Source organism: Conger conger, chromosome 5 (genome assembly GCF_963514075.1).
Source record: "Conger conger chromosome 5, fConCon1.1, whole genome shotgun sequence".
Taxonomy (NCBI): domain Eukaryota; kingdom Metazoa; phylum Chordata; class Actinopteri; order Anguilliformes; family Congridae; genus Conger; species Conger conger.
In genome coordinates this window covers 52346569-52362777 of record NC_083764.1, presented here as the reverse complement: position 1 = coordinate 52362777, position 16209 = coordinate 52346569, and the positions used below count along the sequence as shown (strand labels likewise).

General features: G+C 46.9%; 1 protein-coding gene across 1 annotated transcript in view; it reads right to left on the bottom strand.

Annotated features, from left to right (window-relative positions):
- The window catches only part of LOC133128480 (cohesin subunit SA-1), a 51114-nt gene that overhangs the window by 2504 nt on the left and 32401 nt on the right, over positions 1–16209 (bottom strand). Inside the window, exons 7-32 of the mRNA XM_061242051.1 lie at positions 15922–16126; positions 15519–15670; positions 14856–14929; positions 14616–14739; positions 14036–14134; positions 13567–13646; positions 13073–13180; positions 11640–11754; positions 11304–11421; positions 10919–11022; positions 10621–10713; positions 10413–10502; positions 9458–9661; positions 8178–8248; positions 7482–7569; positions 7001–7081; positions 6465–6557; positions 5879–6053; positions 5381–5520; positions 4445–4546; positions 4200–4348; positions 3876–4004; positions 3248–3453; positions 2553–2706; positions 1847–1960; positions 658–772 (exon numbers count right to left, since the gene is read on the bottom strand). Coding sequence (XP_061098035.1) covers positions 658–772; positions 1847–1960; positions 2553–2706; positions 3248–3453; positions 3876–4004; positions 4200–4348; positions 4445–4546; positions 5381–5520; positions 5879–6053; positions 6465–6557; positions 7001–7081; positions 7482–7569; positions 8178–8248; positions 9458–9661; positions 10413–10502; positions 10621–10713; positions 10919–11022; positions 11304–11421; positions 11640–11754; positions 13073–13180; positions 13567–13646; positions 14036–14134; positions 14616–14739; positions 14856–14929; positions 15519–15670; positions 15922–16126 — 3183 coding nt within the window. The remainder of the gene's footprint in view (positions 1–657; positions 773–1846; positions 1961–2552; positions 2707–3247; positions 3454–3875; positions 4005–4199; positions 4349–4444; positions 4547–5380; positions 5521–5878; positions 6054–6464; positions 6558–7000; positions 7082–7481; positions 7570–8177; positions 8249–9457; positions 9662–10412; positions 10503–10620; positions 10714–10918; positions 11023–11303; positions 11422–11639; positions 11755–13072; positions 13181–13566; positions 13647–14035; positions 14135–14615; positions 14740–14855; positions 14930–15518; positions 15671–15921; positions 16127–16209) is intronic.

Below are 16209 nucleotides of genomic sequence, written 5' to 3'. Positions count from 1 at the left end.
GCCACAGTAGCCCTTCTGTCCATTCTGACCAGACGGGATAGCCTTTGTCGCCATCAAGAATCGATGAGCCTTGTTCATCCAACACCCTGTCGCCTGTTTGTGGTTTGTCCCTTCATGGACCACTGTCAGTAGGAACTGACAGTAGGAGTCACTGCTCACAAGCCTTGCCATTTCAGAGATGCTCCTAGCCAGTGATCTGGCCATAACAATTCGGTCCTTGTCAAAGTCACTCAGGTCTTTATGTCTACCCATTTCTCCTGCATCCAACATGTTGACGACAAGAGCCAAGTTTGCTTACCGTCTAATGTATCCCAGACCTTGACATGAGCCGTTGTTATTAGATGATCAACATTATTCGCTTCATTGGCGAGTGGTCATAATGCTTTGGCTCATGGTTGTATATTTCATTGTTTCTGACATGCTCTCAATTTTTCCTTATAAAAGGAAATCTTCTCAAATATTCTTAAACCTGTCTCTTTGTTGTCCCATCAGGATGGAACAGAGGAGTTTTCTGAAAACCATAATTTCTGAAACTGCCCCTCTCTATTGGCATGGCAATCAATTTGAAGTGATTGAAGTTTATTTATAAATTTTTTTAATGAACTGAAACTGTAAAATTTGTAATATCCTGCCTGCCAACTAAAGGGCGATGCTCACCAGATCGATCACCATGGTATCCTCAAACTCCTCGTTCATGTCCTCCAGTTGCCCACGGGATGACATCATTACATCCTCAAAGATGGGCTCTGCGTCATCCTCCATCAGACCCCGGCTGCAATGAAAATGATCCCTTTCATACGGTATCCCTCTACACCCCTCTCCCTGTGTTATACACATTCCTACAGCTCTCCTGTTTACCCTCTCCTCCTGCTATATAACACCCCATAGCGTTTTCCCTCTCCTTCTGCTATATACCACCCCATAGCATTTACCCTCTCCTCTTGCTATATAACACCCCATAGCGTTTTCTCTCTCCTTCTGCTATATACCACCCCATAGCGTTTATCCTCTCATTCTACTATATACCACCCCATAGCATTTACCCTCTCATTCTGCTATATACCACCCCATAGCGTTTACCCTCTCCTTCTGCTATATACCACCCCTTAGCATTTACCCTCTCCTCCTGCTATATACCACCCCATAGCGTTTTCCCTCTCCTTCTGCTATATACCACCCCATAGCGTTTACCCTCTCATTCTGCTATATACCACCCCATAGCATTTACCCTCTCATTCTGCTATATACCACCCCATAGCGTTTACCCTCTCCTTCTGCTATATACCACCCCATAGCGTTTACCCTCTCATTCTGCTATATACCACCCCATAGCATTTACCCTCTCCTTCTGCTATATACCACCCCTTAGCATTTACCCTCTCCTCCTGCTATATACCACCCCATAGCGTTTACGCTCTCATTCTGCTATATACCACCCCATAGCGTTTACCCTCTCCTCCTGCTATATACCACCCCATAGCGTTTACCCTCTCCTCCTGCTATATACGACCCCATAGCTTTTACCCTCTCCTCCTGCTATATACCACCCCATAGCGTTTACCCTCTCCTCCTGCTATATACCACCCCATAGCTTTTACCCTCTCCTCCTGCTATAGAACACCTCATGGCCTTTACGCTCTTCTCTCTTTTGCTATATGCCTTTATCCCCTCTTTCATCCCCTCTTCACAATGGTCTCATTCTTTTCTCTGCTAATTTCAATTGTGTGCCAAGTACACATTAAATCACTGCAGAGGACCAGTCCTTCCTCTGGTTTATAAGCGCTTGCGGTTGGTGAACTGCTTTGGAGAGCCGAGGCTGTGAAACGGGGCCCTGGCCTTTGCTTACACGGTCTGCCGCACCCCTCCACTCCGCGCCTTCATGTAGTTCATCCCCGTCCGGTCCTTCCGGTTCACTTCGTCCAGCTTCTGCTGCCCGAGCCAGGACATCTGCATCTGGGGGCTGCAAGAAGAAGCACAGCATCTCAGTCCACATTGCATGCTCTCTCTGGGCTTATGGGCACAGACTACAGGCTCACCAAACGCAAACTCCCTATTCTTAATGCAGACTGGACTGCCTGTACTCTGTTCTGTTTGAGCTGTGGAAAGCTACAATTTGTTACATCTTATGAATATTCACATAGGAGCATGACCAAAAACATGAACCAACCCAGAGGTCTTCAACCCTGGTCCTGGAGAGCTACAGGGTCTGCCGGTTTTCATTGTCACTCTGCACTTAATTAATCAAATAGAGCAGTTAATTACAGATAACTCACCTCACCTGGATTTTAATGTGAAAACAAAAACCAGCAGACCCTGTAGCTCTCCAGAACACTGCTAAGACCTTACCTGAGACTAGCAATCAGACAAAATTATATTTTCTTTTAGGCAACGGTAGGAAAGCTAAGTTCTGAATGTGTGCCTTATAAGTTCTACAGCAATCAAAATGCAACACTTAATTATACGTCATAAGGCGACAGAAATATGCAAGGACCCCATGGCAGATAGATAGGCGAGCAGATCGTTGACCGACACCGGAACTGGGGGGCCCTTACTTGTGGACGTAGTCGGACTCGGAGCCCGGCTCGGAGTCCTGGTCGGGGATGTGTTCGGCTGCCTGCCGGGGGTTCTCCCTCAGGACGGTGGAGGTGAGCTGGGGCGTCGGCAGGGTGTCGTTCCTCATCAGCCAGGACCCCTCCACACTCTCCTCTGCAGGACCACACATAGCGTCAGAACAGGCTTCAGACAGTCCCAACCCCCAACCCCCCGCCGTGTTGCTTCTCACAGACTTTTAAGCATCCCACTTATTGATGCAAAATGTCCATGTAAATAAATGAAGCGGTTTCATTCCACTAATATCAAAACATGCCAGTCTTAATCCAATTTAATACTACGGGTTAGGCTGAGGCACTCTAGTCTCTACTGATAATACAGAGTAATCCTCATTCTACTTAAGATCATTTCTTACTAAAAAAAAAAAAAGTGAAGAGTTGTTCATAATTCTTATCTTTTTTATAGTAGCTAAACTCGAAGGCGGGGTGAGAAGCTGACTGTCTTCGAGGCTTCAAAAATGAAGAAAGGTAGATGTGTGCTTCTTCCAAAATATGTACTTCAACTATAGATATCTACATAGAGACTGATTTGGCCAGCCACACACAGAAGTAATCAGCTACACCATTATCTGTTAATTGAGTTTTGCAGTGGAATTCCCCATGCGATAAAGTGTTGAGTGGCTTGTTATCGCCCTCACCCTCTATCCTTTTCTTGTGCAGCGGGGGCCGGCCCTTCTTGCTGCGGATGGAGCCGGCCTTGCTGCTGCTGCTGCCGCTGGTGACGGACAGCCGGTCCTCGTCTCCGCCCGTCAGCAGCGAGTTCCTGTAGGAGATGAGCGGCAGCCACACGTCCTCCCTCCGCTCCATCATCTGCTCCGTCATGAACTTCTCCAGGTACGAGTGACTGCGGGGTTAATGCAGAAACACATTTATAAAACTCTTATACAGGGTGAACTCATTTGCACTCTTTCTACATACAGTCCATTTATACAGCTGCGATTCAGGTCAAGTGCCTTTCTCAAGGCTACAACAGCAGTGCTCCAAGCCTTCAGCCTTGGCATTGGCATTGCAAGCCCAATGCCCTAACAGTCTACTACACTCATACATGCAGAAATGTAAGTGGGTCCAAACACTGTGGGGTCGCCACAAGACCTTCAAGACTAACGGAAGGTCAGAGCCTGGCACTTCAAGGTATGAGAGGTTGTGGTGTCAGCAGAACAGGCAGACACACACAGCTCGTTACCTTCAGGTGGCAGCAGAGCACAACGGAAAGCAGGTCACCCCAAGCATACGCACACTTGGGGAACGCGCTGGACAGGTACTTACACAGTCTTTTTATCCTGACGGAGCAACTTGGAGGAGAACTCGCTCAGAACTTCCAGGAAGGCCAGATTTGGAGGGGGAAACTCCACCCCTTTAGGGTTCTGATACTTGAAGGCAAATTCGATTCCATCCCTTGGGGAGGCAAAAAAAAAAAAAACATGCGTAAGATATAACCCATGACCACCTCCCCATTAAGCTCCATGTTATACTAGTGACCACTGTGCTAAGATTAAGAGTGCATGCGCTACGTTAGCGACAGCCACGCCACGTTAGCGACAGCCACGCGTCACTTTCACTGCCGAATGTCCCTGACGCTCAGGTGCTCACTTGTGCAGCGTGGCCACAGCCTCGCGGGTTTTGATCTGGTCCAGGCCGAACGTGAGGGCGAAGCGGCGGGCCAGCTCCTTGATGCCGCTGACATGGGACGAGGTGCGGTCCAGGTTGGGCCCCTGGTCCTGCAGAAGCTCGTTGAATAGCTGGAGAAATTTGACGGAATAGGAATACGTTATCTTTACACTTTCTTTTGCAAATTATTGCTCACCCCGTCGCCTCTTCGATGAGCAGAAGCATACCTGCTGCAGACTCAGAATGAGGGTCTTGGCACACTGGATCTTGTCTGTCTGTCTCGTCTTGCTCAGGGTCTCTTTGATGATGTCACCATAGTCATTGTAGTACTACAAACAGGTGCAACAGAGAAAACATTACATTACATTACATTATTGGCATTTGGCAGACACTCTTATCCAGAGCGACGTACAGTTGATTAAACTAAGCAGGAGACAATCCTCCCCTGGAGCAATGCAGGGTTAAGGGCCTTGCTCAAGGGCCCAATGGCTGTGCGGATCTTATTGTGGCTACACCGGGATTAGAACCACCGACCTTGCGTGTCCCAGTCATTTACCTTAACCATTACGCTACAGGCCGCCCCACAAGAAAAGGTTTCAAACTTCGGCAAGCACTGTGATGCTGATTGATCATTTCATTCATACATCCAAACACGACAATAGGCCAACTTTACAGTAGGCCAATACCGATATAAAAATAACATGATATATGAAATATATACAGCACATCTGGGGCGGTGACATGGCCCAAGGTGAAATAATATTGGGTATCCAACTATGGCTTGTATGGCTCAATTCTGTCTGGCAGACAGCGCTATAAATACATGGTAAAATGCCTAAATTGAGATGAGGCATTTTGCCATGTTCATGCAGTAAAAATATAGTGCAGCTGTGAGCCAATTTCAATCGAGTGTGATCCAAGCCAAAGAACAAACTTTTACACTCCCGCCTCATTCTGCCAGCTGAACAAAGATCTGGGACATACCTGGATCACCTTCAAAACGTGCTGCTGGTTGATAACCAAGTATAATTACAATTGATTACGTAGTAATGATTATTCATTACATTAAAAAAATCCAGATTTCAGTATTCAGATGTCGTTACGGTACACAGTGCATTGTTATACGTCTATTCTGGGCATCGAGGTCGGCGTTGCTTTCTCACCTTCATGTAGTGCTTGAAGATGTCTGCAGCAGCAGGCATGTCCACAATGTCGTAGATGATGAGCTTGCTGAAGGCCGCCAGCAGGTTCCTCCTCTTGTGCAAGGCCTCGATCTTATTCGCCTCGTCCTCCTCGTCGCCCTCTGCGGTCAGGGAAAAAGGGTTCTCTGAAGAGTGCCATGGAAACCATAGACTATACCAGCTCAGGAGTAGTGAACCATGTGAAAGGTTACAGAGGTAGGGTATAACCATATGGTACTAGCTAGGCAACCATGTTATTAAATCTGTACAATTAAAGTCCTCTATTTACTCGGCACATTTTTATTTTACCAGGCAAACCTTTATGCAAATTGCACAATAACACAAGCACCTGAAAATAAGAGACACGTCAGAAACAGGATAACGGTTGCCTCTGGCTTGGAACATTCAGTCTAAAGAAAGAACTTTTGTGCCTTCAGCATCCGGAGACATCGCCCCATGCGGTCCGCCCGCCGGGCTCACCTATGCTCTGGTTCTCCTCGTCCTGGTCGATGAAGACGTGGTCGAGGACGAAGGTGAGCAGCTCGTTCTGCAGCTGCCCGTCGGGGTTGAAGACCAGCGGCTGCAGGCCCTCGCGGCCCCCCGAGGTCAGCTGGTGGCTGAAGATCATCAGGAGGTCGCAGAGCAGCATGAAAGCCTGGGGAGGGGATATACTTTCAGTGCTGTCCCCACATACTCACAGTTACACAAACAACACCATCTCAAAGCTACCACTGAAAACCCACTGGGAAAGAATCCTTATTGGCTCAAGCTATGGAAAATTTGATTTCCAAAACCACCCCCCACTGTCCTGGTATTCATTGTATGTGTGACTACAAATAATTCTCAATTCAACAATAACGTTTATCCTGGAAAAAGTTCAGGGATGGATAAATATAATGATTTCTTAAGTAATCTCTGAAGAAGGCTCTTGAGAATACATTGTCTGTTCTTAAAGATCTGGGCCCTTCCCTTACATACAGGCCCACCATTTTCTCTAAGCTGTTTCTCCTCCAACATTATTCCAGTGTCTTATGAGAGGATGACAGGGGTGAGAAGGCCAGCTCACCTGCTCCTTTACAGGGGTGTTGACATTGGACAGGCACTGCTGACACACGGCCAGGAAAGACTTGACAACCCTCCTTAGTGCAATAAGGTCATCCTGCAACAAGGCAATGTGAGCGTCAGACAGGGTTCCACTCAAATGACATCCATTTTTACAGGACATTTCAGTTACAGTATGTTTAGAGAACAAATGTACGATTCATAATTCGTTTTGGTGTAAGAATCTACGTTTAGGTTTAGCTTGAGGGCGACATTGCTGGATATACATTTTGAGACTTTCTCACTCTGAAAATATAGAGATGACTTTTTGTGGAAAAATTCATGTACAAGCCAGTGAGCGGTATTATTTGTTAGCATTGTTAGCACGTACATTGTGAGTGACAAAAATGGAGGCCGTTCATTTTTCGTGACCCACGATGAAAGTATATTTTAAAAATGCTCAAAGACCGTGGGAACTCTGGTCGATGTAAAAACGTGGGGCATTGCTACCCTGCTCTGTGGCTCTGAAACAGAAGAGCCGTACGGACCCGCGCCGCGTACCTTAGACGGAGAACCCTCCGTGATCTTCACCAGCTGCCACAGGATGGCATAATGAGAGCACTGAAGAGCCTGGACTGCAATCTGTAGATGGAGGGTGGGGGGGGGGGGAGAAACGTGGATAGAGAAAGTGCCAGGGAGATGAGAGGGAAGAGACGTAGATGAGATTGGAAAGGACAGAGGGAAAGAGTGGAAAGAATAAAAAAAGGAAACATTGGGGGAAAAACGTGGATAGAAAAGGTGTCAGGGAGATTGATAGGTAAAGACAGAAGACAGAGGGGCAACCAGGAACACCATACAGAAATACAACTCTCGCTTGCCCAAATCTTTCATAGTGGATTTCGAGTGTCCGTTAAGGATATCTTCACGCTGTAGTCTCACATTCACATAAATGAATGACGTAATGCACAAATCACGTGGGAGCGTCAATCAAGTGCTGCACTTGGAGACCCTGGAGAGTATTGAATGCTTCACAGCATCGTACCTGCTCAGGCATGGAACCTTGTTCAATTCCGGTCTTCAGCAGCCTGTAGCAGTTTCCAAAGAGGTCCCACCTTGTGAGGTCATGAGCACTGGAAAACGTAAGGGAGGGCTGTTTGATGAACTGCAGAACAGTCTGAGCTTCAGCTATTATCACAGCTTGCACCTTAAAGGTAACATTGACAGGTGAGATGACCTAAAACTGCTCAAACAAGCTTTGCCTTTTTGTTTTCACCTTAAAAAATCAGCAACCAATTCAGAAAAGAGGAGAGGCGAGTCAACCATGCAATAATTTGCTTTAATTGAGAGCTGAGGAACAGCGAAATCCAGCAGACCCTACTGCTCTCCAGGACAAGGTTTAATAGGAAAGAAATGAGAATTTTAATTTAATTTTAGTGGAAGTTACTTAATTGAATGGAAGCAAGGTAACTGCACACTCCACAGTATGAGTGGTAGGGCATAGGATTCTCTTCCTGCAAAATGTTTTGTGTCAAGCCAATTAAGAATTTTAATGGATGAAAAAAAAACAAAAAAAAAAACAAACAAACAAAAACAAAAACAAAAATCTGCTTCCCGGCACCACACATTACTGCCCCTCGTGGGTTGTCCATTTTCTCACCTCATCAAAGTCAAAGCAATTCTATTCAGGAGGAAGATGCAGAAATGGCAAGATAAACCAAGAAAGGCTTCTGGGACATACTTGTGGAACGCAGTGAGTCTCCTGAGAGTAGAGAGGACGTTGTAAATGTCGTCATCGTCTGCTTCTTCGCCCTGCAGAAGGACAGTAAGGACAGCATATATTAAAAAAAAGAAAAAGAAGAACATTTCATCCTGGGCCGGAGTGGGAAACACAATTTCTCGCCTGCATAAACAAACCATAAATAGTTCACTTTCTATCTTTCAGAAGAGACCAGGGGTCAGAGACCACGCAAGTAGTCAAAAGGGTTCAGGAATAGTAACAATTTTATTTTGGGTACGTCGTTTTAAAGTTTGTGTTAAGAAAAGGGGATGATCCCTTAAGGCAGGGGTCGGCAACCCTGGTCCTGGAGAGCCGCAGGGTGTGCTGGTTTTTGTTTTCGCCTTAATACCAGCAACTGATTCATACCCAAGAAACCAGGTGAGGCCAGTTAACTGAGTAATTGACTGCTTTAATTGATCAATTAAGTGCTGAGTAACAACAAAAGCTAGCACACCCCGTGGCTCTCCAAGATCAGGGTTGCTGACCCCTGCCTTAAGGGGTTAAACAGCCTATAGAAGGATTTGTTACTGATTATTTGGACACCGTGTTTGTTGCCTAAATAACAAGCCATTGACATGTTAACCAATGCAGCGTGCAAACTAAGTGGCCTATCGATAAGAATCGAAGCTGAAACTAAAATGACGGATACACCGCATCAGACCTCAAGCACTTTCATTTGGCAACAACATACTATACATCAAAAGGAAATGTTTATTTACTGCTTATAAATTTGAAAGAGCATCCTGCATTTTGTGGCTGAACAAGGACTTCAAGAAAAAAAAGAAAAGAAAAAAGTAATCTTGCAGGGTCTGTGATCTGTAATAAGGTGATTACACTGGGCATGTTACATCTGAGCCACCATGACTCATGCAGTGTTTAGCAAATGTTTCTCTGAGGTTTAAAAATAGAAGAGGAAGATTGGCTGAGGAGCTAATTCAGCCCTTTCATGTGAACAGGTTGTGCCTTGCCTCAGTAATGACGGCACACTACAGAACGGTTCTTCCTTGCTTCCGCTTTACCATTCACAAATCCCACCTGGCACATTCACACACCGGTTTCCCACGCTCCAACACTCAAAGACACAAATGTTAGGTTAGGTGTGCTCCTTCCATTTCCCTTGAAAAGGCACTGGCCTCAGAACTGGAGTTGGTCTCTGGGCGCTGCACTGTGGCAACCAGTAACCAGGATGAGGTTAAAAAAGGACAAATTACCCCACGGGTGTATCTCATCTCATCCCCTACCTCCTGCAGCAGGTCCTCCACGGAGTGGCAGAAGCGGTCGACCATCTCGTCCACCAGCTGGCTGCGGGCGATGTCCACGCGGTTCATGATGGTGTACTCCTCGCTGCACAGCGTGCTGTAGGTGCGGCTGCAGGCCTCCAGCACCTCCGCCTCCGTGTGCTTCTCCACCACAAACTTGATCTGCTTCAGCAGGGCGTCCAAGTGCTGCGGGATAGGTGGGGAAGAGGGGACAAACGTTTACCGTCGAGCGATTTTAAATGAACATCCCATTTAGATCGCCACCCACGCCTTAATACAATGGATGCGACGTAGGTCTAGCAACGCCAGCTAGCTGATTTGTTGCTTACTTGCGATTTATTTTTAAAGGTAAGAGCAAATATTACGTTGATTAAAGTGTATTAAAACGGCTAAATAACTTCAGTTCTCTCCGCGTTTTCCCCATTTCCAACAGACCGATTTCAGTTAAGATTGCCTTTCCCCAAACCCCCTGGACTGAGCGGAAAAATATTATGTATTATTGTATGCTAGAAGTAAGCAAAACAAACAGGTGAGCCTTGAACCCTGGTCTGGATGAAACAATTAAACTAACCAACTAAATCTGCTGGGAGGCAGAGCTGCCTTTTCTGTTAACAAGGCCGCTCTCTTCTTAGAACCCCCCCACCCCCCATTTGATTAGCAAACATACAGGCATGAGATTACAATGCAAGATTACCCGTTTGACACAACCCTCTGCCCCCAGGGTGCTGTTGAAGGCAAAAATAAAGCTAACCGACAAACTGAGCTCCACCCATTCTCAAATGTGACGAGAGCCATAGTCCAGCTAATTATTTTAAGACTCCCAAGAGATAAAATAAGGCATGTTCTCCATCTTTGGCACCAGGCTTCAGATTCACAGGTCAGATAAAGTGCAGGACACACTTCGTCACCGCTGCGGGCTTGAGAGCCACGCGCTCACCTTCTCCATCCTGCCAGCGCTGTACACGTCCAGGTCGAAGAACTGGGGGATCTGCAGGAGGTTAGCCACCTTCTCAGAGTCTGCCTGGTACTGCAACGGCATGGAGACAGCGCGGGTCAGCACGGCAGGTGGCATACACACATCCCCTACGCTAAAGTGTGTGTGTGTGTGTGTGTGTGCACGTGTTAGCGCAGACTGCGGCTCATACCTTAGACAGCAGCATGGGCAGGGCCATGATGAAGTGCTCCGTCAGTTTGTTTTTATCGTCGATCTGAGTCTTCCTCTCCTTCGCCGTCAGCACCTGGAGACAGGAAGGAGGAAAACCTTTACACCACCTGCGGGTATTTTTTAAAATGTTCAAGCAATTTAAAATAAAAATGAATGCCCCCTGGACATACACAGGCAGTGGGGACCATTTCAATGCAAAGCGCTTAGAATGGGAACGCGTCCGTTAGCGCTGGAGCAACGTTAGCCTGGCTAGCCCGGGCTGGTGAGGCTGCACTCACCCTCTTCCCCGTCCCCCGTCCCACAGGGGGGTGTGCTTCAGCTGCCTGCCGAATCGTGCAGACCATTAGCTCGATCAGCGCACTCTCCTGCCTGTCCGACAGCACTGTGGGGAGAGAGAGTCGGGGAGTAGAGGAACACATTTATCCATGACTTTCACCTCACAATTTGGCTAGAAGCCATAAGGCTGAGCACTGTGTGAGGCCTCAGGAGTGTGGAATACAAAGAAGTGAATAAAGTCGCACACGGCACTCTTCAGTTTGAAATGCCAAATGCTATTTTCCCTAGACAAACTGCATTATATGAAAAAGTGCCAGTGAGTGTCTTGTTTTAGCAATGAGTTATTTAATGAGAAAGAAAGGGGTACGTTCCAGAACGTTCCAGTACCTTCCTCCCCCTGCACAGGTTCCTCCAGCAGAAGCTCTGCCATGCACTCCCAGTCTTTCAGCAGCTCCTGGGAGCTCTCCCACAGGCTGTCCACCAGGTAGGCCGCATGCTCGTGCAGCTGTCACACACACACACACACACACACACAAATACTTTGTTATTTACAGGGCGCTTACAGTAGATTATACACATTTAATCAGACACATTTATAAAGTTGTATAATTAAAAACAAAATTCAGGTCACGGACATGGTGGCCTTGAACCGGTGACCTTCTGGATACTAATCCCATTGTTTATTTATTTCTCTCTGCTCCAAGTGTTAAGTGTGTGGCTCACCTCACTCTCCAGGAAGAAGAGCACCAGCATTCTGATCAGGTTTCCATTGGGGCTGTTTCTGCCTCTGCGTTTGGCCAGGGCCTCCTCTGCCTGGGGGTCGTGTCTGCTGAACAACCTGGAGACATATTATTATTATGAGACAAAGTTCGAGCACAAATTCAGCCGACCACCACAGCCTGAGCACCTTGATGTAACCGCAACCGCAACCAGGACCGCCTGCTCAAAACTTAATAGAACAAACCACCACAATAAGAACACTAATTTGTTATTTAGCCAACGCTTTTATCCAAAGCGACTTTCAGTTGATTAAACTAGTCAGGGGACAATCCCCCTGGAGCAATGCTAGGTTAAGGGCCTTGCTGAAGGGCCAAACAGCTGTGCGAATCTCATCTTGAATCATGAACCAGCAACCTTCTGGGTCCCAGTTATCTATCTTAGCCACTAGGCGGCTGCCCCACAACTTGACCACCTCCCTCAACACCTGAAACTGAGCAGATGCCCGCAACCTAATCGTTCCCTCAAAACCTAAAATTTTGCTGAGGACCACAACCAGAGCAGCCCCTCACAACCACAAACAATATAACAAGCACAACCATCCTCCACCGACCCACAAACATTCAGTGGAGCCCACATACAAGCTCTTATTCATCTTTATCACATTCTAACCACTGTTCATCTTTACATTCAAACTTTCAAAGCACAAACATATTTGACAAACCACTACTTACCATGACACTCGTTAGAGCTTCAAGAGTCATTTTAATGTAAGCCTACCAGTATCACAGAATAACCCAGTAAAGCATAATGTTTATCATTATAAAGGGCAAAACAAAAACAATTCAAATGGCACAGTGGTGCCACCATCTGGGCGTGCGTGATAATGCACAATGTTCGTTTCACTTCCATTATACATTTATTATACAGCCAGAAAATGTTGATTTGGAGATTAAAGGACACGTTTATAGTAGGAACGGACTGAGGCACTTAAAAACAAACATAAAGTCCTTCATTTAAAAACAAACGGCCAAAACCAATTACTCTGAAAAGGTACAAAAACCCTTTACAGCCGTGAACTTCATAATTTGCACTCAGCATGACGAAGGGGAAAAAACAATTTACATTCCTTCAGCATCAAAAAAAGGCCTGGGGTGTGCTAAATGTGCACAAATATTTATGGACACATTAAAAAGCCCCACTAATCGGCATTGTTTGCATGCGATTCTGTGATCTGAGGCAGTTTCACAAGCTGGGAAGCACCTAAAAAATAATGAGGCCTTAAAAGGGTGGTCTCAGCAGCTCTCTGCGGGATCAGAGAGAGCCGTAACGAGAGCAGCGGGGTGCGGAAAGAGCGAGGGATGAAAGGGAGAGCTGATTGGGACCCTGTGGTCCAATGGCAGGTCGGAGGAGGCGGGGCTGTGAGGGAGGGAACTCACTTCCGGTGGAGGAATTCTCCCGCCGCCACGGCAACTGGCCGGTGGGCGGAGTAGACCAGGTGGTAGACGTTCTCGCAGTCCTCATTGGACAGGGCGTCCTCACTCCCCCTGAAATGGCCAACCAATCCGATCAGGGCGGAAAAAAATAAAAACGTAACAGGGCAGAACACAGGGAGTAGTGACAGGCAGAAGGATGGACAGAAGCAAGGGAATACAGCTAGGTTTACCACTATGAGAGTAATAATAATAATAATAATAATAATAATAATAATAATAATAATAATAATCATCACTTATTTGTAGCACCTCTCTCATACACAAAGTCATTTCACGTAGCATAAAACAAATTCGAGCAAAATAAAAGAACAGTATTAACACAATTATGCAGGGGTATTAAAATATTAAAACAATGGCAACATTAACAGTTAGATACGATCGGGAATATTCAGTGTCATGGGCCAGATTACAGAAAGTCCAGTCTTTACAATACTCACTGCAGGATTAGCGTCACCAGTCTTATGGCCTCCACTGCTACGTCATACTCTTTGTCGAGGGTCATCGACACAATACGATCCTGAATGAAAGAACATGTTTTCACAACTTTAGCAACCCTAACCTCTAACCAACCCCACCGAATTCACAATAATTATCAGTTCAGGAAATGATGTGAGTTACATTCAGAAAGGATCTGCATTCAATGTTTTTTAGTTGAGGCTACACGGTGCAGTATCCTAAGGGAAGTCTTATTTACCCAATTCTATAGCAACGCCACAGGACTCAATGCGAGGTAACAAGGAACTACAAATAAGAGCCTTAGGAAGGCTGTAATGACCACTACTCGAGTTAACCTACATGGCTGATCAATATTAGCAATCCAGTTATGTTTAAAATGAAAGAGGAAGCAAGCAGTTATCAGGTTTCACAGTGTCATTGCAAATTCTATGTCTGTCCGTGTGTTCGTACCTTGAACCTGTTGGTGAAGAGCTCCAGCTTTGGAAAGAGCTCCCGGTTTGTGTAGAGGTTCTGGAGGGCTTTCAAGCACTTCAACCGCACTTCACCTTGCTGTGAAGGAAACAACGGCCATGAGCAAAACGTGAACTCCAAGTCCACATCTCAACCTGAAACGGCTATCCCACCAGATGAAGGAGTTTGAAACGGTGATCTCATCAGACCCATATGAAACACTGCCCTCACTAGATTATTTGAATTTGGGGGATTAAAAAAAGAATAAATGAAGACTAAACAGCCTACTTTCAAACCCCGGTGCTCCCTTGCTGCATGTAGGCCATGCCTCAGCTCCCAGTAATTTAGTCTTGTAAAATGCTAGGCTTTTCCTCATTACACAGACCCTAACTGACCCATTTACACTTCAATAGGAATGGAGACGGGGCAGCGGCTAATAGTACATCGTAAGTCAAAGCTTATAAAGTCATGTCACGTTTATAAACTCTCCTTAGAGAGGCCTCCCAGCGGTGGAGAAGGCACCGGAATGCCAATGGCGTGAAGCAGTGAGCATGATGGGAAGGGGCCTGCGGAAACTCACCCGGTCGTGCAGAGTCCACCCGACGTACTTCAGGTAGCTGTCGTTCAGAAAGGCGTCGCTGTACATCTTCATCCACATGCCGATCTCCTCTATACAGATGGCTCGAATTTCCGCGATGGCGTCCCTGGCAATGGCCCGCGAAAGAGAGAGAGAGATTGAGCCGGGGACCTCAACGGGGCGGAAGGCGAAACGCAACCGTCGGGAGGAGAACCGGCTCCACGCACGGCCCCCTCTGCGTACCTGTAGCGGTGGACGAATATGCCCTTGAAGATGGAGTTCATCATGTTTTCGATCTCGTCCTGGTTTTCCTGGAGCTGTGAAGAGGAACGACGGCAGCGTTAAGTCGACTCCAGTCGGGCCTTATCACGTTTTATAAAACAACAACCAGGAAACCACTTGCACCTAACTATCCGTACCAAAACCACAATGACCATTAAAAATCAAATCAATGTATCCGAGTACTACAGTACCAACTTAAAGTTATGTTACCCAACAGAAAAGGCTTCTATTAATAGAATATCAGTATTCTTTACTGTTGGTTAAATCTAGAGCTATGCTAGTACACTTTGCATGTTTCAAGGACTGGGCAACAGGTTGCCTGTTTACGGGTGTGGGAGAATTCAATTCAAAGGGTCACATGATAATGGCACTGGGAGAATCTGAACGGTCACATGATTACGGGATAGTGGGGGGGAACACGGTCAACGGGACTGGGAGAACTTCAGCCGAGGGGTCACATGATTATGGGACTGGGAGAACTTCAGCCGAGGGGTCACATGATTAGGGTAGAGCAGGATAACTCAATCTGAGGGGTCACATGATTAGGGGAGAGTGGGAGAACTCAATCTGAAGGGTCACATGATTAGGGGAGAGTGGGAGAACTCAATCTGAAGGATTACTCACCTCCTTCCTCTTCTGCAGCAGCAGCTCGAGCTTCTCGTTGGCCCTCTTCCCCACGATCTTGTTCCTCTCGGCCTCGTACTGCCTCTGCGTGTTGTCCTGGTTGATGCTCAGGTTCAGAGCCACGTTCACCAGGGCCGTCATCAGCTTCATGGCTGCACGTGCGATGGAGACCAAAAAAAAAAACAACGCGTACAACACCTACATGCGACCCATAATTGGAACTATAAAAGCAGGTCAAGAAGTGAAAGAGTGAAGCTCGCCCCCCCCAGTGACTCTTTGTCCCAAACATTATGGAGGGCACTGCAGGTCATAGGCTCACCGTCCAATCAGAACCCCACAGAACACCACAGGACCGGGGGGGGGCACCTGGTTGAGGCGCGCTTCTGCGGGCGCGGTCTCCTACCTGCCAGGGTGCTGGTGTGCCTGAAGGCTCGGACCTGGGAGTCGGACAGCCCTGTGAGCAGCGAGATGACCGTGTCCATCATGTACTCGTCGTAGATGATGCTGTACTGGCACTGCCGGATCAGGACCCCGATGAACTCGCAGAAGTTGTAGCGGAACTTCTTCCACTGTGGCCCGGGCATGGTGAGGGGGTAGTCACCGCTGTCCTGGATTCACAATTTAAAAAGCGGAATGAATCATTGGGCCAAATGACGCAATCAGCAAATGATTCAATCGTTGAGATGCGTGA